The sequence below is a fragment of the Stegostoma tigrinum genome, chromosome 5 (genome assembly GCF_030684315.1).
Source record: "Stegostoma tigrinum isolate sSteTig4 chromosome 5, sSteTig4.hap1, whole genome shotgun sequence".
In the NCBI taxonomy this organism is placed as follows: Eukaryota; Metazoa; Chordata; class Chondrichthyes; order Orectolobiformes; family Stegostomatidae; genus Stegostoma; species Stegostoma tigrinum.
Window position 1 is genome coordinate 117,450,888 of NC_081358.1, and position 27,898 is coordinate 117,478,785.

The following is a 27,898-nucleotide window of genomic DNA, read 5'->3' on the forward strand; positions in this document are numbered from 1 at the left end:
AAACTAAGCAGTCAATAACGCATTTAAATAGCGCCTTTCTTACACAACCTCAGGAAATTCCAAAATGCCTAACAGCCAATGGCATGCTTTCAAAAAGGCAGTCACTGTTTCCATATACACAACATATACACAAATCTGCATTTCAAGCCCTTGAGGCAGTCTTGGGTCAGCACCTCATTAACGTATAAAGTGGAAAAGCAGCCAGAGTGATTCTGTTTGAAAGCTGCCAGCACAGTAGCATAATAAATAAACAACCACTGAGCTTCCAGGAACACTCCGTATTTCCCAGCCAGTCTGAACAATCAGCCTTTGTACAGTGTGGCGAGAGACTGTTGAGGTCAGGATTTCTTACCCCCCCCATCTACCCTCCACTATTCTGTGACATGGCTACATCTCTTGTCACATAATTAGGAAAACTATTTGATTTAAAGCATGGCCATGCCACGTGGGGAATACGTGTCTTGGCCCTGCAGTTACCTGGGGTTTCCCCATTGCAGAAACTCTCACAGCATTCTAAGGCTTTCTTCAGCAGTATCTGGAGCTCTTCCTGGTGACTTCGTTTTGCTTTAAGTTGTTTTTAATCGTCAATGGGATGTGCACAACGCTGGCTAGGCCTGCCATTATTGCTCATCCCCAACTGCCCACAAGGCAGTTAAGGGTCAACAACATCGTTGTGGGAGAGAGATAATGGGAACTGCAGATGCTGGAGAATCCAAGACAACAAAGTGCGAAGCTGGACAAACACAGCAGGTCAAGCAGCATCTTAGGAGCACAAAAGCTGACGTTTCGGGCCTAGGCCCTTCATCAGATGAAGGGTCTAGACCCGAAACATCGGCTTTTGTGTTCCTAAGATGCTGCTTGGCCTGCTGTATTCATCCAGCTCCACACTTTGTTATCTAACATTGCTGTGGGGCTGGAGTCACATGTAGGCCAGACTGGATAAGGATGGCAGATTTCCCTCCCTAAAAGGACATTATGAACCAGATTTTTTTTAAGAGACGAAAACCATTTACAGTGGTTACAAAGACAACATCAGGCAAGCTTTTCTTGTTCAGTCGGGAATTTTTTAAAATTTGAACTCAAAATCTCACACACCGCAGCAGGACTCAAAATCATGTCATCAGACTACGGCCAGCTCAGTGATATCACCGTGACACCACAGCATTTCCCTAGTGGAATGTGGAATGCACTCTCCCCATTCAAACAGATCCAATGAATACATCATCTGTTTTGTCAGTCAGGAATACTGGCTTTCAGTGGTGTTTGGAGTGGGGACCAGGACTGTGGTCTAGCAGCAATGATGAAAAACACACTGTACCCCTTGCTATCGTTCCAATACCTCATGCACGATAGTCTGCCGCAGCTCAATTCCAGCCTTCCATTGTGAGGTCTGTCACCTCGAAACTGACGAGTTCCAGAATTAACCTACCTCCAAAAAATGATACAAAACTAAGCAGTCAATAACGCATTTAAATAGCGCCTTTCTTACACAACCTCAGGAAATTCCAAAATGCCTAACAGCCAATGGCATGCTTTCAAAAAGGCAGTCACTGTTTCCACGTAGGAAAAGCAGTAGCTGAATGTGCATAGCAATCGCCCACAGACTGCAACATCAGACAATCTGTTTCACTGATGCTATTCGAGGATGAACAGGAGCTCCAACACCAGGGAGAACTGCCACTCCCTCTTTTAAAACGTTCTGGTGACACAGCTAACACTTGTTAAGATCTTATTTGTAATTCAGCATCCTCACAATGCATGCACTTCCTCAGCACCGCACTGGAGCTTTTGTCTGGATTTGTACTGGAGTAGCAAGTGAAGACTCAGAGGCAAGAATGTTACTGGCTGTGAAAATACTGACACATTAGACAATCGACACACGATTGCTTGTGTACATGGTGCCACAGACCATAAAATGTAGGAGTCATTGTCAAGATCCTCCTGAACACAACATGGACCATTTCCCTATGAACAACAGGGAAGGGGATACATTGATCACTGAGACTTTCAAAGACAGTTGTTTCTTACTCGGAATCTGAGTGCTTCAATAACCTCACACAAGCACGGCAGAGATAGGTATAACTCTTCAGTACTCAATCTTCCTCAAACACTGCTGTTCTCGCTTCATGAACCTTCCAGCTAGATTAGCTGTGACTGAAACACCCTTACATTGGGGCACACAAACATTACAATGTAGGAGGAGGCCATCTGATCCACTGGGCCTGCACAGGTTCTACTATCTAGTGCCAATCTGGGCACAATAAAATACCACCACGTCTTCACAGAGAGTTTAAGTGCTCTGAGAGTACCTAATCCTGCTCGTATACACCTAGGCAGACAGGGCTAGTGCTGTTCCATCTCATTTTGTATTGGCATGTAATAATCATCAATGCCCTCTTCAATGTCTTAATTAAACCTGCGTCCACCACACTTCCTGCCAGTGCATCCATACCTCTGCACACCATGTGAAAAAGATGGTGTTGTATCACTTTTGCTTTGCTCGTATCACTTTAAATCTCATTCTTTTCTTTTTAATATGTGGAAACAGTTTCGCCCTATCTACTCTTTCAAACCACTCACTATTTTGAGTATCTCTATCATATCCCATCTCAGTCTTCTTCTCTCCAAGGAGAACAGTCCTAACTTCTTCAATCTATCCCCATCACTAAAGCTTCTTATTCTTGCAAAGTAGTGTATTGATATAAAAGGGAATCAACAACTATACTGCACAAACGGAGACAGCTGATTGGTTGGCAGGTGGGCTCTGGTTGACAGCAATGTTGGAATGGATAATGCACCAGCTGATGATGACTGACAGGCTTTGTTTAAATTCTAAAGTAGCGAGGTTAACACTGATTAGTCAGGGTATCGCCCTGAGAAATGAACAGCTAATGGCTGTCAACATTTTTGTTATGTTTCGGTCTGCAAAGAACATTGATCTGTGTCAATACAGGTGAGTTCCAGTACATGCAGGTATACCAGTTTGCAGACTAACTTTCAATCCTAAATTGACTCTCAACAGATTTCACACTCAGGATCATCCAGCAAATGCTGTCCAGTTATGTAATCACATCAAGTGTTGACACTGCGTTGCAGGTTTTGCTTGTGTGGGCTGGTTGGATATGGTCAGTAGCTTGTTTCTTCCGAACAGCTAAACAGCAATGCTTTTTGATAAGGTCCACCAGCCTTGGGGATGCATTGGCTAAATACTGGCATCGACACTGGCACTGAAACTCAGAAACCACATTATTCACCTGTGTGATAGGCAGATCATCTCTTTAGCTTAACAATAGCATTGTGTTAGTCACAAATACTTTAATAGTTTAATCTTTGTTTTCAAATCCCTTCACGTCCTGGTCCCTCCCAATCTCTGCAATTTCCTCCAGTGCGCTACCTTCAGAAACCTCAGCACCCTTTTAATTCTGGTCTCTTGAGCATTCCTGATCTTATTTGCTTTGCATGAGACAATGTCAATCCCAACTCCATCCAATCCCAGCAGCATTTCATTCTAATTATTTTTCCCTCCTCTTAAATTTTTATTACTCATTCACACAATGTGGGGATCACTGGCAAAGCCAATATTTATTTGCCAATCACTAAGTGCCCTTGAGAAGGTAGTGGTGAGACACTACAGTCCTTGTGGTGTGCAAACACCCACTTTGGAAGGGCTTTGATATAGAAACAGTGAAGGAACAGAAACAGATTAAGTTAAGACAAAAATGATTTAGAGGCAACATGTAGCTCGTGGTACTCCTGTGTGTCTGCTGCCCTTGTCCTTCTTGGTGGGACAGCCCATGGATTTGTAAGGTGCTGTTGAAGGGAACTTGGTGAGTTGCTGCGTCTTGCAGATAGTATGGGCCGGGGCGGAGGGAGTGAATGTTTGACATGGTGGAGAGGGAGTAATTCAAAAGGCCTGTTTTTGTCCTGGACGCTGTCAGGTTCGAGTGTGGCAAGTATACTGTTGCACTCCTGATGTGGGCTCCCTGAACCCCCACCCACTGCCCCAAATGTTAATGGTTTCTCTGCTACTTGCCTCACTCCCTCCAAGTGCTAACAGCTTCTATATTCCTTCAGCCTTACCAACAGTGAAGATCTCCAGCCTAACTTGGCAACCATCATGGCTGAGTTCAAACAAACAGGTTTGTCACAGCAGCAATGACTGAGAACGGTTGCTGGGATGTCAAATTATTTAATACCTTCAGATGTAGCAGGCCATCTGATCCACCTCAGCTTATCTTTCAAAAAATATCCTTTTACCTTCCCATGCCCCGATGATCACTCACTGTCATGCCACCCAAATATCCTTTCGAAATCCCCATTTTGCCCAATTTTAATCTGCCATGCCAAGCCAAACTGTATATAAGTCAAAAATCCAACCGATAACTATCAAATCTGAATATTCTGGAACCATTAGGGTGGCACGGTGGCTCAGTGGTTAGCACTGCTGCCTCACAGCTCCAGGAACCTGGGTTCGATTCCACCTTCAGGCAATTGATGGTGTGGAGTTTGCACATTCTCCCCGTGCCTGCGCGGGTTTCCTCTGGTTTCCTCTCACAGTTCAAAGATGTGCAGGCTAGGTGGGTTGGCCACGCTAAATCGCCCGCAGTGTTCAGGAATGTGTAGATCAGGGGGGTGGGTCTGGCTGGATTGCTCTGTAGTGTGGACTTGTTGAGCCGAAGGGCCAGTCCCCACACTGTAGGGATTTGATTCAATTCAATTCGATAGATGGTATCAGATTAAAACTGAGATTTTCCACATCACAGTCCAAATTAATGGTGTACATAATTTTGCCTACCTCAGGGATGGGAGGGACCTATGCTCAAATGGGAGTAAATACATTTGTGTCTCGCAGTTTGTGACTTGCACGATACAATCAGGATACATTCACAGCTATAATGTTCTCAACATGTAATATAAAACTGAAAGAACTGTGGATGTTGTTACTCAGGAACAAAAACAGAAGTTGCTGGAAAAGCCCAGCAGATCTGGCAGTATCTCTAAATTAAAATCAGAGTTAACATTTCGGGTCCTTTGACCTTTCCTCAGAACTTAATATAAAACGATTCTTTAATTCTCAATATAATTAACTACAAAATCTCTGCAAAATCCGGTTCTCAACCTAATGCTAGAAAATCTCCAGTAACAAACAAAACCATGCAGGAGTTGATTAAAAAGCTGAAATGACTCCTGCATGTTTTCTACGTAAATGAATTTAATAAATGGGTTTTAGTGTCTTTCCTCATTACATGAAAACTGCAGAGTTGCTGTAGTAACCAGACTCCCTTCCCCCAACTGTGATTGTAACCTTTGGTTTTCTCAGTGATTTGTTCCCACCAGAAAACCATAGACAATACACAGAGATTGATGGGAGTATAAGATGTTTCTTTTGAGGCCGACCAAGAAAGAGGTCAACTGACCTCATGTGAAAAACCTGGGAAGCTATACAACTCCACTTTAAATACTGTGCTGACAATTGCCTATACCAGGCTAACAGTAAATTATACATTATTTACTGAAGCTTCAGAATGGGCTCCAACAGTCAAAAAAAAATGCCAGCCACGCAGGTTGTTAACTAATAAATCAGACATTGGCTCTCAGAGTTTCACACTATAGCAAACTGGCAATTAAGGCTGTCAAGGAATTAAAAATTAATCACAGCTGCTGACGGAATTGATAGGGATAGTAAAAATCACTCTGGGATATTTTCATGATCTTTTAACTCTTTCATGAACTAGCAAATGTAAATTTGGAGCTTGGAGATGTGGTAAAAGGTAATGGTTCTGAAGGGGTTAATGGTCATGTTACATTGGCCCCACCCATTCCTCGCACAAAATCTGTGGTTAGAGATGAGGTTCACGCCATCTTTTGAAGGGAACAGATGTATCAATACTAGCTCCTGAAGATCCAAGTAATTGTGCCAGACCAAATGTAGTTGTTCTTATTGGAAACATGCAACAAATGCTCTTATTATCTAAGCACAGGGCCTCTTCTGTAGGTACTCAAGGTCGGTTATCGTCTGCAGCTAATCACTAGATAGGCCCAAGACAAAGATAAAGCAAAGGCAGAGGAGGTCCCGTGGTGGTGAGCTACCTCAAACAACCTTTACCTAATACCATAGCCAGACACTGGCAGACGTTAAATACCACAAGGTGCCAGCAGTGACCATCTGTGATCACACCAAAAATCTAAGGTCGAATGGAGATTGTGCTAAAATGCTGCATGTTAATTAAAGCAGCTTGAGAGGACCAACAAGAGTCCCACATTGCCTGGTTTGGGGAAGGCTCGCTACAGTCAGTGCCAAATGGGCAATTAATTGCTCAGTGATGGGTCTTTGCCAGGATCAAGGACCCCATGGGGACAGAAACCTCACCTGATGGGTGTGCTTTTCCTGCTGTGACACTGGGAGATGGTGGCTATTTACTATAACATACCAATCAGAGGGCCCAGAGTCACTGAGGGAGGCAGCCCACAGTGAGTACTAGTGGGGGAGGGGGAAAACAGGTAGGGGTTGAGGTTTGAGGTTGACAGAAGTGGAGAGTTGGCAGCAAAAACAGCTGTCAGGTCTCAATGAGCCCCCAATGCCAGTCTCTTGTCCAGGTACTAAGGACTTGACAATGGGCGATACCCTAGGAGCCCACAGGTTTTAGTTCTTCCCACATAATATGACCACCCCACTGCCTCTCTGCACTGGATAAATACCACCAGGTCTTTAAGCGGCCCTTAGTTCCCCAAGAGTGTCAACTGATAGGAAATGGGAGGGCCGTCCATGGCAGCGTGGAATTAAATAAGTGCAGGGGCAGTACAGTGGCGAGGTCCCCACAGTTCATCCTCTGGTCCATTTTATTGTTACCCCTCAAATGTACCCAAACTTGTCACATGGCAGATATTAAATTTCAGCCAGTCACTCTGCTTCTATCCACATATATTACTTGGCCTGTTGTGCATTTCCAGCAGTTTGTGCTTTTATTAGTAAAATTCAATTGTCAGTTGTGTGTCAGGAAGAGTGATGAAAACATCAAGATACCAGGAATACTGGGATTGCTCTTCGCAGCCCGACAGAGGCTGTAACAAGGAGATTGAAGCAAGAACGAGCCAGATGATCTCATTAGCTCAATGCGTGGATGCTGTTCATTCTATCTCATTCATAGTTGAAGAGCAGTGGGAGAGATTTTTTTTGAGCATTATAGAATGGTCAGTGTCTGGAAGGATTCAGACAAATGTAAATGTAATGAGAGAAAGAAGGCATTTCACCAGCTGCAGCTGTACACCACGACAACTCCCCTGGCTGTTAAAACCTGTGCTCCATTCCTTCCAAAGCCTCATTAATATATGCTAACTAGATCTCCTGTAATCTTTTAATACCTTATGAGGAAAACGTGAGCAGATTGGGTCTATACTCGCTGGAGTTTAGAAAAAAAGAGGTAATCTTTCACGAAACATATAAAATTCTGAGGGGACTGCAGAGGGCAGAAAATGTTTCCCCATTATACATTGGGAGGGGTCCAAAATGAAGAAGAATGGTTTCTGAATAAGTGGGCTCCAATTTAGGATGGAAGTGAGGAAGATTTGTTTCCACTAGAGGGTCTCTTCCACACAGTTGTGGAGGTAGTGTCAAGGCTGAAAGAGATAAATTCTTGAATCACAGGCTACATGAAGGTTTGTAGGCAGCAAGCTAGAAAGTGGAATTGAATCCAAGAGCAGATCAGTCATGGTCTTAACTGACCAGATCAAGCCATGAATGTCAGAGAAGGCTCAATGGATTCTATGGCTACCCCTGTTCCTCATCCTGAAGATTTTAAGACTGATTTCTGTCATCAGCACAGTCCAGCTACAAACATTGGGCACTGAGGCTCTTCTGGTCTGGTGGTACTGCTGCTACCTCTGAGCCAGGAGGCCGAGGTTCAAGTCCCACCTGCTCCAGAGGTGTGTCATAACATCTCTGAACAGTTTGATTAGAAAATAAAATGGTTTGGGGAAAAAAACACAAACATTGAGTATTAAAAGCCTGTCACATATCAGCTTTTAATATTTGATGGAATATTCCCTCAAAAATGAACTGGTACAAGATTGTAGATTAGTTCCACTGCAAGTTAGTGGTGGTATATTTTTCAGAAATTCTTTGATCTGGATTATATTTCTGGAATCTAATAAGTAAAGATGAAAGGGAATGCCAGGACTATCTATTCCTGGGTCTTATCCCTAACATCACAGTCTCGATATCATTGGATTATAGTTTGTAAACAGAAGACTGAATTCTGTTAATTTAAGAAACCTGAAGATAAAAGGTGAGTATCAGCAATGGCAGCTATTAAACTACTCAACTGTCACAAAAACCCATCAGATTCATTCGTGTATTTTAAAGGGAGGAGACCTGTTACCCCTGACTGTCTGTACGTGACTCCCCACGCAGCAGTGTGATTGGCTGAAATGGCTTAACAAATAACACAGTTTTACTAACTCTCCTGGGATCGGGGATTGAGAGGGGGCTGGTTTCAAGAAGGCAGCTTATCAAATTCTTCTCAATTAGGGCTATCCAGTGCTGACCACATCCTCTGAATAAATGAAACCTAAAACTCTCCTTTATTCATTGGTCCCATAAATACAGCTGTCAGCCTCTTGTCCCTCATGCAGACCCTGCCAGCTTTACACCAAATCAGGCCCTAAAGTGAGTGGGCACTTTGTCAAGTGGAAGACCACTAGGTACACCTCCGGGCTCAGCGAGGCACCATAGGATACATGGAAGACTCCCTGCTCACCCTCCACCAGTGAAAGAGCCACCCCCAGGTAAATGCACCTCTGTGTCCATATATCACTGCGTTTCCCTGACCTCTTGCTAGGGCCTGCCTGATGGGTCTCAGCAAGACCGAGCTGAATTGTCTTCTCTCTGGGATTTCCTCATGATGGGTGCTCAAAGCGAGCTGCAGTTCCAGCACCAGCCAGCACCCTTGGTAGCACTGTTGACCCACTGGGCATCGGTTCTTGAGTGGGGGTGAACGATCTTGCTCCTTATGGGGATGAAAGCCTGACTACAGACAGTGTGGGCAGTAAAAGAGAGTTGGGGATCTTGTGGCTGCTCAGGATGTGGGTGGGGGAGGAATCCTTGGCAATACAGTGGATGAAGCCATCTCTATCCAGTTTAACCCTTTGTTTCCATTTCATCAATCAATCAATCAATCCATCCCTGTTACTTCATTTCCATCCTCAACTTCAACATCTAGGCCCACTGGATTTCCTTTGTCCAACCAATCAGTCATATTTTCAACACCTTCAGGAATTCCATCCTGATTATTCCATTCAGACCCTTCTGTATTTATCCAAGGCACATCCTTTACAGCAGTAATGCAGGATTTCTGTTAAAAACCCCATCTTTCTGTGGGTCATTAAACTGAGGCCCTCTCTCTGATGGACAGACGAGACGATGTTGTACTATTTTGAAGAAGAGCATCAGATTTCGCCTGCCAAGTGTTTATACCACAAATTAACATCATCAAAATAAATCTGATTATTTGGTTATTATCTCAACACCTTTTTTTGTGGGATCATGATGCTTCCACTTAATTCACCTGGTTCCTACAGCTGCTTGGCCTGCTGTGTTCATCCAGCTCCACACTTTGTTATCTTACATTTATATGGCAACTTTTGCAATCTTAGAGCCCATCCCAATACACCGTATTGTGAACGGAATTGGAGTGTAATCACTGCCAAAAAGTGTAGGAACCAGGAGAATTAATGTGGAAGCATCATGATCCCACAAAAAAAGGTGTTGAGATAATAACCAAATAATCAGATTTATTTTGATGATGTTAATTTGTATAAACACTTGGCAGGAGAAATAATGCTCTTCTTCAAAACAGTACAATGTCATCTCTCCTGTCCATCAGAGAGAGGGCCTCAGTTTAATGTCCCACAGAAAGATGGGGTTTTTAGCAGCAATCCTGCATTACTGCTGTAAAGGATGTGCCTGGGATAAATACAGAAGGGTCTGAAATGGAATAATCAGGATGGAATTCCTGAATGTGTTGAAAATATGACTGATTGGCTGGACAAAGGAAATTCAGTGGTCCTAGATGTTGAAGCTGCTTGGCCTGCTGTGTTCCTCGAGCTCCACACGTTAGTTACCTTGGATTCTCCAGCATCTGCAGTTCCCATTATCTCTGATATAAATGTAAGGTATTTCTTCTCTTTCTCCCTGATTAACCCATGAACTGGATTCTCATTAATTTAATCTTTCCACCCAAATTCCCACACTTCACCACACCAAGCCTTCCTGATGTCAGATGGATGAAAGCAGGACACTCTCTCTTACGAGATCTATGCACAAGAATGAATAAAATTATTGCTTGCTGTTTATTATTTAATGTGCCTTGCTCTACATTAGAAAAGAATACTGTCTAATTTAACTCTAAGGGTGTGACAAAAATAGCTTCTGAAAATTGAAGCCGTACGATTCTTGCAATTAAACTGTCAACGAAATAACAGCAGTTTATGTAGAAGGTAGTCTGCTTGTGCAGCAGCTGGAACCAATCCCCACTTTGTCACATTTAAAATCAGCCGAGCTGCACATCAATCAGCACAAAAACTCATCGATACATTAGGCTATCATTTACACAACGCTGTCCACGTTCACGGAATGATTGATGGTAGTGTGTTGAGAAATTAAATCACAGACAGAAATGGTTTGATACACTTGGGTCAGGATTACACTTCGAAAAATCAGGACATTTGTAAAGTGGGAACACATAAAACATAGTAGTTTATTGGGAACAGACACAGAACGCTGGACAAACTCAGCAGCACCTGTGAACAGAGAAACAAGAGTCAATGTTCAGGTCCAATATGACGCTTCTTCAGAATTTTGTCTTTATTAGTTCATTAGGAGTTGGTTTATTAGAATTACAATGTGCAGAGATGCACTGGTGGTGTGTTACAGTGCTTTCAGCGGGTCCCTAGCTACTGTTGCTACATTTACGTTTACATGCATGTAAACTATGAAAATATGGATTGGGACACTGGAGATGTCAACATTTTTTCCATCATAAGACTGATATAGAATCTCTCTCATTCGTACTGCGTGCCATTGGTGTGTGTTGGTAGGATTTGCAGAATGATAGAAAGCTTGTTTGGCCACATTATAAACGCATCATCGTTAACCATCCTAGAGTTGGATTCAAACTCAACATTCATTAGACAGAGGCTAGGATACTACACACTGTACCATGGAGAGATGTAGCTAGAGCCATAGTGTCATTGAGTCACACAGTCATACAGCTTGGAAACAGGCCCTTCCATCCAAATAGTCACACTGACCATATTCCCAAACTAAACTATTTCCCCTTGCCAATATCAGATATACTGAAGAGAAAAAAGGTCTGGGAAGCACTTCCAGGATGATCCAGTGTGTAAGTGCATTTATCAATCAAATAGCTCTTTGCATGTAAATTAGCAGAATGTTTTAGTGTTTCATTGAGGATTCAACACTGATCTGCTCAAATACTTTCTCTCATCTGACCATGTTTTTTGATATAATTTGGTTTATTCCTGTCACATGTACCTAGATACAGTGAAAAGTTGTGTTTTGCATGCAGTACAGGCAGATCCTACCACACAAAATGCATTAGGGTAATTGAGCAGAGCAAAGAATACAATGTTGTGGCTGCAGAGAAGGTACACAATGAGACATTGATGTTTAAATTTAAAAATGTGAGAGGTCCATTTAGCAGTCTGATAACAGCGGGGAAGAAGCTGTTCTTGAATCTGTTGGTGCGTGTATTCAAGCTTCTGTCTCTTCTGCCCGATGGAAGAAGTGGAAGAGAGGATAATCAGGTTGGTGGACGAGTTTGATTATTTTGGCTGCCTGACCATCAGCAAAACCTTTGTTCTTGTCCATTTCCCAGTCCTTTGACAGATATATTTACTAATGTGCATCGAAGCTAAATCAATAGTGCTTTATTCTATAATGTCCGCAAGTAGCCATTTTTACTGAGTTTGCCAATAATCTTTCTTCTGGATATCTTTTCTCCTAAGCTTGGAAACTGGAGGAGATTCCAAAACTAAATGCTGTAAATAATATCTAATGACTATAAATAAACCAGGAAGTTAGGATAAACTCCTTTACCCACAGTTCAGTAAGAATGTGGAACTTGCTACCACCAAGAACAACTAGCACAGATGGGAAGCCAGGTAAACATGAGGGCAAAAGGAAGAGAGGGTTACGTTGGTAGAGTTTGCTGATGTATGGTGGGAGCAGATTCACATACAACATGAACAGTTGTATCGATCAGTTAAGCCAAATGTTTCCATATTCTAAATTCCATGTCATTCTCTAAGAGTCACACTGAGCCCCTTGTTCCTATATCAGATTGCACTGGCCCAGAATATTTTTGGAAAATAATTCAATTGTTTCTTTTACTGCTACTAATCATGCGGTAAAAATTAATCTTAAGTATTTAAACAGTGAGCAATAGATCAGTCCAGATTGCAAATAGGCCTGTGTTGCAGGGGTGAGAGTTTTAAAGATACAAATATCTCATAAATGAGTAGCATTATGCAAGAGAAAGATGCACATCATACAGTCTATGATTACTTAAAATAAAAGTAGCACTCACCATCATTACGTGTTTAAAATTTCTTATGTTGGTAATCTCCTTTTGCTCTTCCTCTTCATCCTGAGCATCATATCCTTCATCCAGGTTTCCTTCGGTCTCCAGTGCCTCATCCAGGATATTCGTCATTCGACCAATCAGCTGTTCTAATGGTGGGCTGAGTTCCCGCTCTTCATTATCCTTCAGGCCCCAGTCCAAGGCTTTGTAAACAAGAATTCCCACAGATTCGATCACCTGTGTGGATGACACCAAACAGCGATTTTATTAAGATGACAAGCAAACTTTTGAAAATTCCAGAACAAACATTAGGCCATTCATGCCTTCGAGACTGTTCCAAAATTCAAATCAGTGAACTATACTACACCTCCATCAACTTGCTTTGGTTCAGTGTTCCTTAATGCGCATGAGTAACAAAAATCTATCAACCGAGTTCTGAAATTTTAAACGGACCCTCAGCCTCCCCTTTTATGGGGACACAGTTCCACATTTCTACTATTCTGAGTGTTGTACTTTCTGATATCGCTCTAACTTGTAGGACACACTTCCGACTGTCCATGTCAGAGGAAATAGTTTCCCTCCATCTAAATTATTATTTAAATATTTAGTTATTAGTTATTGCAAACACTTCAATTAGTTCACTCCTTTATCTTCTATACTCAAGGGAACACATGTCTGGTCTTTGAAGCATGCCTTAGACTTTCTGACCACAATCTCTGTCTCAAAATGTATTTATGAAACCAACTAGTTGCATTTATTCCCTAATCTGTCTTCCAGCTTATTGTTTGGTTCCCTCAACATTCACTCCCTCTGCCACTGATGCAGTAGTATGCACTATCTATAAGACTCACTGTACCAATTCACTCCCTCGATGGTACCTTCCAGACCCATGATGACTACCATTGAGAAGAGCAAGGGCAGCAGATATATGGGAACACCACCACATGCAAGTTCCCCTCTGTGCCATACAACCTCCTGACTTGGAAATATGTCACTGGGTCAAAATGCTGGAACTTCCCCCCCCCAACAGCACTGTGCATATACCGACATCAGGCAGAAGGCGGTCACCACTACATTCCAGCAACAAATTATTACTTCTCATTGGATAACCCTCAAAAATCTGCAGTTACAAACAATCATGTTCACATTCTATGAATTGTTCACAAACGCACATTGAAAACAGAATGATCACAGTGCCCTCTACCCCCAATCATGCCCAGATTCTTCCCTCTTCTCCCCATCTCCACTGACAACCGGGGGCTGTTTATGCCGGTTCATGGCTGTGGCCTCCAGTCAGTAGACGCCCAAATCTACTCCTCAGATGCTCTTTCTAAGCACTTTTGACAGGGGAGCCTAATGAGCAAATGAAGGGGTGTCTTCTGACAGATAGTTGATGCTAGTTGTCTTTTCCCCAGGATGGGGGATTTTGAGACTAGGGGGCACATTTTTAATGGGAGAGGAGAGAGATTTAAAAAAGACATGGGGGCAATTTTATTTTCTTCAGAGGGTGGTTTGCATGTGGAATGAACTTCCAAAGGAGGTGGTGGATGTGGGTACTATTACAACATTTAATAGAGAGTTGGATAAGTACAGGAATAGGAACAGTTTGGACGGATATAGGCCAGGAGCCGTCGGGTGGCATTAATATAGTTTGGGATTATGTTCCGCATGGACTGGTTGGACCAATGGGTCGGGATGTGCTGTATGACTCTACGACACTATGTTGTTGGAGGTCAGCAGAAGTACCGACATGCAGGCAAGCATTTTAGGGAGGGTTTTAATTTGTTTTTAAGGCATCCTTTCAGAGTGTCCCTGAAAGGGCAGTGGATAAAATAGGTTGAAGGATGAGGGGGAAGTAAAGTGAAGATCATGTTACACTACAGACTCTGCTGCCTTCACAGACTTTCAGAATTATTGCATTCTAAAGGATTCATTTGTCACCTGACAGAATAAATACCAGTTCCCCACAGTGTTTACCGGACTAAATGAAACAGAACTACATATAACACGAGTCTGTCAGACAGCCTACAGTCAGATACTAGAACTATATTAATACACTGAATAGGTTGTCTGTAAGAATTGCAATGGGAGTGGTGAATAGTGGTTCCTCTGTAAGTTACAAGTACTTTCTAATGTGAAGAGAATGGTGTTTGTAAAGCACTAATAATGGTATATCTCCAAAGGAGATTTGAAACCAACCCTAGACCAAGGGTCTAGGCCCGAAACATCAGCTTTCATGCTCCTAAAATGCTGCTTGGCCTGTTGTTTTTATCCAGCTTCACACTTTGTTTCTCTGATCAGAATTATCTCTCCACACTTTGTTCTCTTGGATTTCAAGTGGCGTTGTTTTTTCTAGGATGTTGGTGATAATTCATGTCCATGAGAGAGGGCAGGTGGAGCCCCAGTTAACCATTTAATCCAAAAGCAAAAACAGGTTATCAGTGATCCAGATAGAGTTGGTAGCATTGGGGAAGGTCATTCAAGCTGCTTACCCCTGCCCAGTGAATTGATATTACTTGGATGGCTGCTCTCACACAACGCTTAGGAGGTCCTAGAAGACCTGCCTATGAGATTCAACATTATGTTGGGGTCATGTGGTGTGTTATTAACACTCGACAGGAGAGTGCAATTATCTCAAGGGTGGTAAACAGCCTGGTCGCCACAAAGTGAGGAATGTGTTCATGCATTTTACAGATTTGGTAGAAACTCAAAAATAGCTGCAATACAGGTTCTAGGCTGGAGGGAAAGATATTAAACTCTGAAAGAGTTAATGCTGAGGACTGCACTAAGCACTGCACAATATAATAATGTGATATGGAGTTAGGCAAGGACTTCGAAGGAAAACCAGCAAACATCAAGGTCTCCTCACAGTCTCTGTAACAATGCCTGTCATACCAATGTATCTTGTACCTGACTGCCATCTCGCAACAAACTGCATGTTGTTTTAGAAAAGAGCCTCTTCCTGTTGGACTGCCAAGTCTACCACACAAACCCAAGTAGGCCCTGAAGATCCCAAACTAAAAGGAGGGACTTAAAGGACTCTCATGTGTGGTGGTAGTGTCCCTGTTTCTAGGCCTTGAAGGTCTGGGTTCAAGACTCCACCTATCCCAGAGATATACAATGACATACCCAAACAGATTGATTCAAAATACACATGAGGAGGATGGTGGCAACAAACTTACTTCGTGATGACCAATAATCCAGAGACCTCACACAATTGTTGAGGATTCATCATACAACATCCACCTTACATACAGCGTGAAGATTCATGAAGACGTGGGTTTTCCCATGGATCAGTGGGGGTGAAGAGCCCCAAGACTTCACCAGTGGAATATAAACTGGATTGTCAAATGCAAAACACTTTTATGTGTACACAAGGCCCAGTGATCAGTTTAATGTGTTGGCTCATGCAGAAGGTAAGGAGGCATGGAATAGAGGGAAATGTGGCAGATTGGATTCAGAGTTGGCTGACCCTTAGAAGACAAAGGGTGATAGTGGACAGAAAATATTCAACATGGTGCTCAGTTACGAGTGGTGTACCACAAGGATCTGTTCTGGGTTCTGTTCTATTTGTGATTTTTGTAAATGATTTGGATGTAGGAGTGGAAGGGTGGATTAGCAAATTCCCTGACGATACGTAGGTGGGTCATGTTGTGGACAGTGCAGAGGACTGTTCTAGATTACAAAGGGACATTGATAGAATGAGAGCTGGGCTGAGAAGTGGCAGATGGAGTTTAACCCTGAAAAGTGTGAGGTGATTCATTTTGAAAGGAATAACTTGAAAGCAGAATACAGGGTTAACAGCAAGATTCTTGGCAGTGTGGAGAAGCAGAGGGATCTTAGTGTTCATGTCCACAGTTCCCTGAGACCTGCCACCCAGGTGGATAGAGTTGTTAAGAAGGCATATGGTGTGTTAGCTTTCATTAATAAAGGGATTGAGTTCAAGCCGTGAAATTATGCTCCAGCTGTACAAAAGCCTGGTTTAGCCACATCTGGAGTATTGAGTCCAGTTCTGGTCACCTCATTACAGGAAAGATGTGGAAGCACTGGAAAACGTGCAGAGGAGATTTACCGGGATGTTGCCTGGAATGGAGGGAAGGTCTCATGAGGAAAGGTGGAGAGAGCTAGGGCTTTCCTCTTTAGCACGATGAAGGATAAGAGGTGACTTGATAGAGGTGTACAAAATGATTAGTGGTATAGATAGTGATAATGGGAACTGCAGATGCTGGAGAATCCAAGATAACAAAGTGTGAAGCTGGATGAACACAGCAGGCCAAGCAGCATCTCAGGAGCACAAAAGCTGACGTTTCAGGTCTAGATCCTTCAGCCAGAGACTTTTTCCTAGGGCGGAGGTAGCTAATACAAGGAGACATAGTTTTAAAGTGAGTGGAGGTAGATATGGGGGAGACGTCGGAGGTAGGTTCTTTACTCAGAGAGTGGTAAGGACGTGGAATGCATTGCCAGAGATGGTAGTGGAGACGGCCTCATTAGGGACATTTAAGCGGCTATTAGATAGGCATATAGATGATAGTATAAGGTAGAGGTGGAGGTTAGGTAGGCCGTAGGTTTCGGGTAAAAGTTTGGCACAACATTGTGGGCCGAAGGGCCTGTTCAGTGCTGTACTGTTCTATGTTCTAAAGTTCTAATCATTCTCTGGAAATGGGCATTGCTGGCATTTATGTCCATCTCTTACTGTCCTGGAGAAAGTACTGGTGAGCTGTCTTTTTGAGCTGCCAGAATTGTTAAGGTTAAACAGGACTTTTTGATCCTGTATCAGTGAAAGAACGATGATACAGTTCCAAGTCAGGATGGTGTACTGTTTGGAAGGCAGCTTCCAGGACCTGGAGGTGTTGCTGCTATTGTTGGATTGCCTTTTAAATAAATTTATCCAACTTGGTCTGATCATATTCGACTCAAAAGGCTGTGAAAATTGTGACGTCAGGCATGTATTTTATTGATTTATAAAAATTTTTACAGCATTTTACTGGCATTTTTAATAGAACAATACAGTTTTAAACAGTATCCTGTGATCATGGATTTACTGTCTGACATAAAAGAAGCCCTGGCCTCAGAGCCCACTTGCCCCAATGCTGTCTTATAGAAAACACATCAAGTAGAAATGCATTTGAAGATCATTAAATAATGCATTAAACCTTCTGCAATTCCTTTGTCATTTTGAAATGGAGCTATGGTGTTTGTTTATTTTGGACTATTCAGCTTGTTTTGAATACGCTTGGGTACTATAATCAACAAGCTTCAAATTCATTAGTAGTTTTGTCAATAATGTCACTAATTTATTGTTTTTTAAACTAACTACACAATGAAAAGTGTGAGACATTTCAAGCCAGGTTCACAGGGAGCGGAGAGGTTCTGCACTAGCGGGTTATGCTGCAGTGTCCTTCTGGCATTAAGTTTAAAGAGAAGCTTCACCAAGTGGTTTTGCACTTGAAGGGTCTTGATAAATCTACTCGGAGCGACTTACTAAACAGAGAGAGGGTAATTCAGTGAAAGTGAGAGTGGTTTTTCAATGGCCTTTCTTTGACCATAAGATAAGAAGTGGGGTCATTCAGGCAATGTTCAGCCACCATTCATGACTTTTTAGATACTGAAGCAATCCATGATCAAATTCAACCAGACCCAGTCAATATCCAGGTTGAAGCTGGCAGGTGGCAAGTTACATTTGTGCCATGCGAGTCCCAGGCAACGTCCATCTCCAACAAGAGACAGTCTCATCCTTGCCCCTTGGCAATCAATAATGTTAACCTCATTGAATCTTCCACTATCCGCTCCAGGGGTTACCACTGACCAGAAACGTACTATTTTCATTCAGTCCTGAGAAGTGGCATTTGTGGTTGCCCATCCCAAGTTGCCCTTGAGAAGGTGATAATGAGCTGCCTTCTTGGACCACTATAGTCCATGTGCTGTAGGTCAACCCACTACACCATTAGGGAGGGAGCTCCAGGATTTTGCACAGTGATAGTGAAGCTATGGCAACATATTTCCAAGTCAGGATGTTGACAGGCTTGGAGGGGAACTTGCAGGTGATGGTGTTCCCAGGTATCTGCTTCCCTTGTCCTTCTAGATCAAAGAATTGTACAGTATATAAGAGGCCATTCAGCAAATCAAGTTGCACTGACAAAAATCTACATGAGTCTCACTTTCCAGCACTTGGTCTATAGCCTTGAATGTTATGACATTTCAAGTGCTCATTCAAGACGGAAGTGCTCGTGGGTTTGGAAGGTACTGTCCAAGCAGTCTTAGTGAATTTCTGTATCTATGGATGATACACACGGTTGCTACTGAGTATCGCGGGTGGACAGATTGAATGTTTATGCATGCGATGACAATCAAGTGGGCTGCTTAGTCCTTGATGTCCTGATGCATCTTGAGAGTTGTTGGAGTTACACCCAAACAGGCAAATGGGGAGCACTCCATCACACTCCTGACTTGTGTATTGTAGATAGTGGATCAACTTTGGAGAGTCAGCAGGTGAGTTGCTCACTGCAAGACTCCCAGCTCTGATCTGCTCCTGTGGTCACTGTGTTTATATGGTTAACAGCGGGTCGACTACAGCAAATGGATTGCAACAGTTTAAGAAGGCGGCTCACCACCACCTTCTCAAGGGCAACTAGGGATGGGGCAATAAATGTTACCAACCGGCCACACCCACTTCCGACAAATGAATGAATAAAAAAAAGGGACAGGAGGAGAATGAGGAAATTTGAACCCAGTTAAGTAACATACAGATCTAAAATCAGAGCAAATAATTTGATTTAAGAGGACAAGATAACAAGAAAATAATTCAAATTCCACTAAATAGACTTCAGCATGTGAATTGATCACAAGATAAGTTAATTCCAAAAAACCAAGAATCAAGCTAAATTCATCCACTGAAGTTTATCTAGGTCTTTAATAATTTTGCAAAATATTTAGAATAAATTACCAGTAACAAAATAGGAAATAGTGGTATAGTGGCACTGAGACAGAGCAAGTTATCCATGGGCTTATTGCTCTGGGGATGTGGGTTCAAACCCCATAACAGCAGCTGCTAGAATTTAAATTCAATAGTCACCATCGAGAATTACAGTAATGGCCATGACACTATCATCAATTGTTGCTAAAAACCCATCTGGTTCGCTAATGTTCTTTTACCTGATCCCGTCTTCATGTGACTCCAGAACCACACCAATATGATTGGCTCTTAGCTGACGTCTGAAATTTACTCAGGACAAGTAGGGATGGGCAACAACAATACCCCCACCTTCCATGGAAGAATGATAAAGTGTAGATAGACATGGCAGTACAGGCTCATGCCAGGACTACAACATGTGAGAGTTTCTGGCCAGTGAGACTCTCCCTGAACTATGTATTCAGGCAGAGTCTCTGGATTGGATTGGGAGTCAGAGCCATTCTGACACATTAGGGAAAATGGCATTTCTGAATAGCTTTCTCCAGAATTCAAAGGAAACCAGACATGCACGATGGGGAAGAGTGTAGCTGGCATTCAGCAGGATAAGGAGAACAGAGAGGGGAGATAGAAGGTAAACACAGGTCCTTTTCAATAAACAACATACTTAAAACCTGTAAAAATAAGGCAAAGGACTGTGGTAGATCAGCTACAAAAGGGCAAAGAGTTCTCCAAAGATAGGGAGGATCCGAATGGCAATGTTATACTGAATCAATAATGGTGGAGGTAGCACCCTTTGCAGCCAGGACTAGAAGGCCCACCTGGGTAAAAGATATTCGATGACATTGGAAAGGTATGTCTGGCCAGGACTAATGACCCAGGGGTGGGGAGATGTGTTAGGTTCTATTGAGAAACTGCCAGGAGCTAAATTAAAGTCAAACATCAAGGTAGTACTCTCAAGATCATTTCTAAGAAGCATGCCAACTGGCACAGAGTCAACCATATCAGGATAAGGTATTGATACAGAAAAACAATTGAGTGTGTGTGTGGTGTGTGTGTGTGTGTCTGAGGGAGAGGGAGAGAGAGAATGCCAGTGCGGGTGCGTGTGTGAGTGCATGCACATGCGTACGCATGAGTGCACAGTCAGAAGCAGTAGTGAAAGGACAATTTAAAAACATATAAAGCACAATACGAGAAAAGCAACTCAGGTCACAAACATTGAGATAGATGTTCCAGGTGAAGGAATTCCTGAAATAACTAAAATCAGTTAGGTCAGGAGTGACAAATAAAAAATGTGTTAAGTTCAACAGCAACTGTGAATAAGGCAACATCAGCTCAGCTCAGGTGTCCTGGCCAAATAATATTCATGAATCAAGTCTATAAGTGAATTCAAGGCTCAAACGTAACTCAGAGCGTATGATAGCTGTTCGTATATATTGGCCATGACTGAGTTGATAGGATCCCTGTCTCGGAGTCAGAAGGTGTCTAGTCAAGCCCTGCTCCAGAGACATCAAGGCTGATATTCCTTTGTTGTAATAAAGGAGTGCTGCACTCTTAAAGATCTCATTGTTTACACAGACATTAAACTAAGATCCCACATTTCCTGCCCATGGCATCATTTCAAAAAAGAGTTATCATTGATGCCCTGGAAAGTACTTATCCCTCAATCCCAAAATGGATTATTTGGTCATTATTCTGTTGCCATTGGTCGAAGATTGTGTTATGTAAAACGGCTGCTGCATTTGCCAAATTACAACAGTAATACATGTCATAAGTACTTAACTAGCTACAAAGCATTTCTTGGTGTCCTGTGGTCAAAACAGGCGCTATATAAATTTAAGCCTTTCTTTTTGTGGTGGCCATCACTGAGCCATGGTTGTAAACTGGTCCTGATTGGGTGTGAAATATTGCATTTGTAGTAGTAGGAGATCTTTGTAGTAAAAGTTGTAGAACTGTAATGAATAACTTTGAAATAATAATCTCACACCAATGCAGCACTTCTCTAATAGTGATCACATTTTAATCAAAGGTTTGAAAAGGAGCAACATCACATAACTATTATGATTCTTTATTTTGGTAAGACCAACTTTTTGGCCAAGTTTAATGGTCGGTATCAGACTGACAGAAACAAACTGGCCAAAGCAGCTAAAGATAACATTAAAACTGAACAGTAGGAGGTGTTCAAAGTAATTTAGTGATTTAAAACAGGATCAATATATCTTATGGGGTCTGAAGTGCTGAATACATTTATAAATAATTGAGATAGCTCAACAGAAAGTCAGCATTCAAGTTTATCAATGACGTAGACTAATGGAGTAGCAGGTGGTACAGAAGAGGACATAAAATTACATAAAAACAGTCATTGATTAAACAAGTGGGCCAAAGTGTGGTAGATGGATTTCAACACAGGAAAGTGCACAATCAGCCATTTTGGACCAAAAAAGGCCACACCCTTATATCCATTAAGCGATGAAAAGCTGGGAGCAGTGGAGCTTTTGAAGGCATTTTTGGGTCCAGGTACCTGGATCACCTAAATCTGCTGATCAGATGCAACGTTAGCCTCTAATGGTAGATGGCACAATACAAACAGGAGGAAAGTTTGCTCCACTTATGTAATGCTCTGGTTACACTATGTACAGTGCACAATGTACAGCTCTGGGAGCTGCATATTAGAATAGATATATTGGTCCCTGACGCCATGCAGCACAAATCCTTGCAGCCACGGTAACAGGGGAGTCTTCCCCACCAGCAGAAAGAGAATGCAAAAGGATGGGTTAGATTCTCTATAATATTGACTACATTTCATTGCAGAGGTGTCTAGTAGCCACAAAAGGTGCTATATAAATACACGTCTTCATTTTTAAAAGGAAGATGGACAAATAGGACCATACGAAATAGGGACAGGAGTATGGCATTTGATCTCTACAGTCAATGTAAAGGGATGTACAACATGACAAAGAGAAGGGCTGGCAGAATGATTAAAAAGGGAAATTACACTACCATGTGTCTAATCACTAATCATATTGAGGATGTTGATTGGAACTTTAGTGACTCAAATAAATTAAAGCATTCCTGAAAAGAATAACTTGCTTCGATTATAATTTGTAACCAGAACATCTTCATCTGAAGTATTTTATTGAACATCACAGAATCAGAAATTGTTATGTTGCAAAAGGAGACCATTCAGTCCACCATGCCTGCACAGGTTCTATTAAACAGTGTAAATATCCTGCCTCTTCTCATTATCCTTGCACACCATTTCCATCCAAATAATCTTCCAATGCCCTCCTGAATGTATCAATTGAACCTGCCTCCACCAAACAATAAAATGTGAGGCTGGATGAACACAGCAGGCCAAGCAGCATCTCAGGAGCACAAAAGCTGACGTTTCGGGCCTAGACCCTTCATCAGAGAGGGGGATGGGGAGAGGGAACTGGAATAAATAGGGAGAGAGGGGGAGGCGGACCGAAGATGGAGAGTAAAGAAGATAGGTGGAGAGAGTGTAGGTGGGGAGGTAGGGAGGGGATAGGTCAGTCCAGGGAAGACGGACAGGTCAAGGAGGTGGGATGAGGTTAGTAGGTAGCTGGGGGTGCGGCTTGGGGTGGGAGGAAGGGATGGGTGAGAGGAAGAACAGGTTAGGGAGGCAGAGACAGGTTGGACTGGTTTTGGGATGCAGTGGGTGTGGAGGAAGAGCTGGGCTGGTTGTGTGGTGCAGTGGGGGGAGGGGACGAACTGGGCTGGTTTAGGGATGCAGTAGGGGAAGGGGAGATTTTGAAACTGGTGAAGTCCACATTGATACCATATGGCTGCAGCGTTCCCAGGCGGAATATGAGTTGCTGTTCCTGCAACCTTCGGGTGGCATCATTGTGGCACTGCAGGAGGCCCATGATGGACATGTCATCTAGAGAATGGGAGGGGGAGTGGAAATGGTTTGCGACTGGGAGGTGCAGTTGTTTGTTGCGAACTGAGCGGAGGTGTTCTGCAAAGCGGTCCCCAAGCCTCCGCTTGGTTTCCCCAATGTAGAGGTAGCCACACCGGGTACAGTGGATGCAGTATACCACATTGGCAGATGTGCAGGTGAACCTCTGCTTAATGTGGAATGTCATCTTGGGGCCTGGGATGGGGGTGAGGGAGGAGGTGTGGGGACAGGTGTAGCATTTCCTGCGGTCGCAGGGGAAGGTGCCGGGTGTGGTGGGGTTGGAGGGCAGTGTGGAGCGAACAAGGGAGTCACGGACAGAGTGGTCTCTCCGGAAAGCTGACAGGGGAGGGGATGGAAAAATGTCTTGGGTGGTGGGGTCGGATTGTAAATGGCGGAAGTGTCGGAGGATAATGCGTTGTATCCAGAGGTTGGTAGGGTGGTGTGTGAGAACGAGGGGGATCCTCTTGGGGCGGTTGTGGCGGGGGCGGGGTGTGAGGGATGTGTTGCGGGAAATACGGGAGACGCGGTCAAGGGCGTTCTCGATCACTGTGGGGGGAAAGTTGCGGTCCTTAAAGAACTTGGACATCTGGGATGTGCGGGAGTGGAATGTCTTATCGTGGGAGCAGATGCGGCGGAGGCGGAGGAATTGGGAATAGGGGATGGAATTTTTGCAGGAGGGTGAGTGGGAGGAGGTGTATTCTAGGTAGCTGTGGGAGTCGGTGGGCTTGAAATGGACATCAGTTACAAGCTGGTTGCCTGAGATGGAGACTGAGAGGTCCAGGAAGGTGAGGGATGTGCTGGAGATTGTCCCTCTTCCGCACCTACACAGGCCCCAAACTCCACCTCTTCCTCCGGTACATTGATGACTGTATCGGCGCCGCCTCTTGCTCCCCAGAGGAGCTCGAACAGTTCATCTACTTCACCAACACCTTCCAGCCCAACCTTCAGTTCACCTGGGCAATCTCCAGCACAAGTGGTTGAGGCCAAAACAATTAATATTTTCAAGAAGATGTAGCTCTTGGGGGTAAAGGGGTCAAATGGTATGGGGTGAAGGGAGGATCAGGGTACCATGATCATACTGCAGCAGAGTCAAGAGGCCAAATGGCCTAGTCCTGCTCCAATTTCCTGTGTTTCTACATAACCTTTTCTGCCTTACAGATGTACATCATTCAGTATGGATGATACCTCAGAAGTTGCAAGTATCTCCCTTTTCTCAGTAGAAGTTCCTGGGAACCTGATAATCTTTCCAAATATCAGTATTTCTAACTACGTTAAGCTGTACTGTGAACAATTTCCAAAAATTCAGATCCAGACAAATTACAATCAGAATCGAAGGCCTTCCATTAGTCTTTGACTATCAACAGGAAACCCAATGGACCGTGGGAAATCATCACAATGTATCCTTTGTTTCCAGGCCTTGGCCTATAGGACTGGCTTGTCCCTTTTGTCTTTTAATTTAAATATCATCTCTCCAGAGACAATAGAAACTGCAGATGCTGGAGAATCCCAGATAACAAGGTGTAGAGCTGGATGAACACAGCAGGCCAAGCAACATCATAACAGCAGGAAGGCTGACGTTTTGATTTTTTTCTGATGAAGGGTTTGGGCCCGAAACGTCAGTCTTCCTGCTCCTGTGATGCTGCTTGTTATCTCTACACAGCCAGTTGTCTTTGTATTGTGACAGTGTATCAACATTTGGGATTGAGGATTTAAAACCAAATCCCAAAAGCTATCTTTGATCAAGCTTTTGCGTCTATGGTGACTGAAGATTACACAACTTCCTTCATATACGACACTTAACAAAGGCAATGTGAAGGTAACTTCAGCTGCTTTGTGGCAGTGAGCCACCTACAAGGTGAGCCTGCATAAGAGACAGGGATGCAACAGATGGCTTGATTCTCTGACTCAAACCATCTGAGCCCAGATGCCACTGAAATTAAACTTTTGCATTTACTACAAATACTGGATTTTCCTGCGGGGCTCTCCTCTCCTTGTAGGCTTATACAGAGGAACCAAACTGAGAACAAAGAGCAAAAGACAATCCTCCAATTGTAGGTGATGTAAGTTGGATTCAAACCTTTCCAGTGTCAATGGCTGACAAAGAGTCAAGAAGCGGGCATTGTACACAGAAAGGTGGCAGCATATCCTGAAGAACACTCAGTCACCAACATAGCTTTGTCTTAGGTCATCCTCATCCATTACTAATTGGCCTATATCACTGCTCTCTGGTGATGTTACTGTCACACAATTGTTCTTTCTAACCATTGCAGTTGATACCAAAATGAAAGATACTTTGGCTATTCACAGTAAAGCAATCTGCTGTTCATTCTGTAAGCCGAACTTTTGGATCCAATCATTAAGGTAGTAAATCATCGTGTGTTCAGGTATTTACATTATCTTCACTCATGAAAGTACATGTTGACTCAGATTGCATTAAGGTAATCAGTCCGAACTGGGTCAAAGTGTCTCTCCATTCTGCAGCATTTAGTTTTATGGTCCTTTTGTGTTTCTTTTGCATAAGGATATTCAACAACAACGACAACAGCCTATTCACCCCCTTCCTTACAAAGGCCATAGCATGCCTTCTCTCGGCCTCCCATGCTTTTAATTAAGTCTGTAAAACTACACGATCTTGGGCATCTATCAACTACACAGCCTCCCGCCTCTTTTCGTCCCACCCCCATGCTACTGCCATTGGTTACCCAACTTGACCAAACAGGTGCTAAATTGCCCCAATGGAAGATTTGTAATTATAAAGTGCTTTCCACAGCCACTAGACGTCTCAGATTGCTTTGAAAAGTAACTGAGTGCTTTTGAAATGAAGTCACTTGGATGGTAGGAGAAGCTAATATAGCATTGCAAACCTCTACAGACCATTAAGTTGTAACCACCAGATAATGTGTTTTTTACACTGGCAGTAACAGCCCTGATCTTCATCAGCAGTTCAACCATGGTTCTTTTACGCAGTCAGACAGATATGGCCTTAGTTTAAAATCAAATCCGAACGATCGCACCTCCAACAGTGCAGCATTCCACCGCAACCACATGGAGTGGAGCTCTGAACACCGCTGATGTAACCTCTTAAGTTTCAGAACTGAAAGTGCTATTACTGGGCCACATCTGGCAGGCAGAATGGACAATGCTTGATTTCCTCTTTAGCTAAACTCCTTTGAAAGCTAATAAATGGCTTAAGAATATCTGTCTTGTCGAACAACCCGATGATTCACACAGCAGTGATTAATTCCTCGAGATACCAGGGCAATTAGGGAAGACTATAAAGTGTAGGAGCAGAATTAGGCCATTTGGACCATTGAATCTCCTCTATCATTCAATTATGGCCGCTATGTTTCTCAACCCATTTTCCTGCCTTCTCCTGTAACCTTTGGTCCCCTTGTTAATCAGGAAACTGTCTATCCCTGTCTTAAATACACTCAATGACTAGGCTTTCATGGCCTTCTATGGAAAAGAGCTCCATGGATTCACCACCCTCTTGCTGAAGAAATTCCTTCTTATCCCCAGTTCAGGCAGTGCCTTTGGGACCTCGTCTCTCCTACTAGTGGAAGCACCTTCTCCAAGTCCACTCTATCCAGGACTCTCAGTATTCTGTAAATTTCAATGAGATCTCTTCTCTTCTAAATTCCATCAAGTACAGACCCAAAGTCCTCAATCACTCCTCATGTGACAAGCCCTTCATCCCCGGAATTATTCTTGTAAACCTCCTCTGGGCACCTTCCAATGCCAGTATATCCTTCCTTAGACATGGGGTGCAAAACAACTCACAACATACCAAATGTGATCTGACCAGAGCCTTATACAGCATTAACTATACATCTCTGATCTTGTTTTCTAGCACCTTGAAATGAATGCTAACATTGCATTTGCCTTCCTAACTGCCAGCTGAACCTTAACAGAACCTTAAGAGAATTTTAACTAGGACTTCCAAGCCCCTTTGTGTTTCAGAGTTCCGAAGCCTTTCCCTATTTAGAAAATAGTCTATTGCCTCTATTCTTCCTACTAGAGAGGATAACCTCACAGTTTCCCACATTGCGTTCCATCTGCCACTTCTTTGCCCACTCTCCTAGCCTGTCCAAGTCCTTCTGCAGCCTCCCATTTCGTGAACACTGCCCATCCTTCCACCTATCTTTGTATCATCTGCAAACTTAGCAACAATACCCTCAGTTCCTTTGTCCAGATCATGGATGTATAAAATGAATAGTTGAGTTCCCAACACTGACTCCTGCGGATCCCCGCTAGTCACCAACTTCCATCCTGAAACAGCTCCCTTTATTCCTACTCTCTGCCTTTTGTCAGTCGGTGTATCCTCTATCCATGCTGGTACCTTGCCCTAAAACCATGGGCTCACTGTGGGAAGACACTAAAGCTAATCCTCTGAGATAAAACAAAGAAATGTGAATGCTGGAGGTCTAAAATAAACTGAAGAGTTGTCACTGGATTCAAAACGTGAACTTTGCT

General features: G+C 43.1%; 1 protein-coding gene across 5 annotated transcripts in view; it reads right to left on the reverse strand.

Moving 5' to 3' along the window:
• The window catches only part of LOC125452103 (protein spire homolog 1-like), a 200,606-nt gene that overhangs the window by 82,582 nt on the left and 90,126 nt on the right, over positions 1-27,898 (reverse strand). For all 5 annotated transcript variants that reach the window (XM_048530105.2, XM_048530107.2, XM_048530104.2 and 2 more), the window contains exon 3: positions 12,606-12,836. In XM_048530105.2, the coding sequence (XP_048386062.1) occupies positions 12,606-12,836 (231 nt within the window). The remainder of the gene's footprint in view (positions 1-12,605; positions 12,837-27,898) is intronic.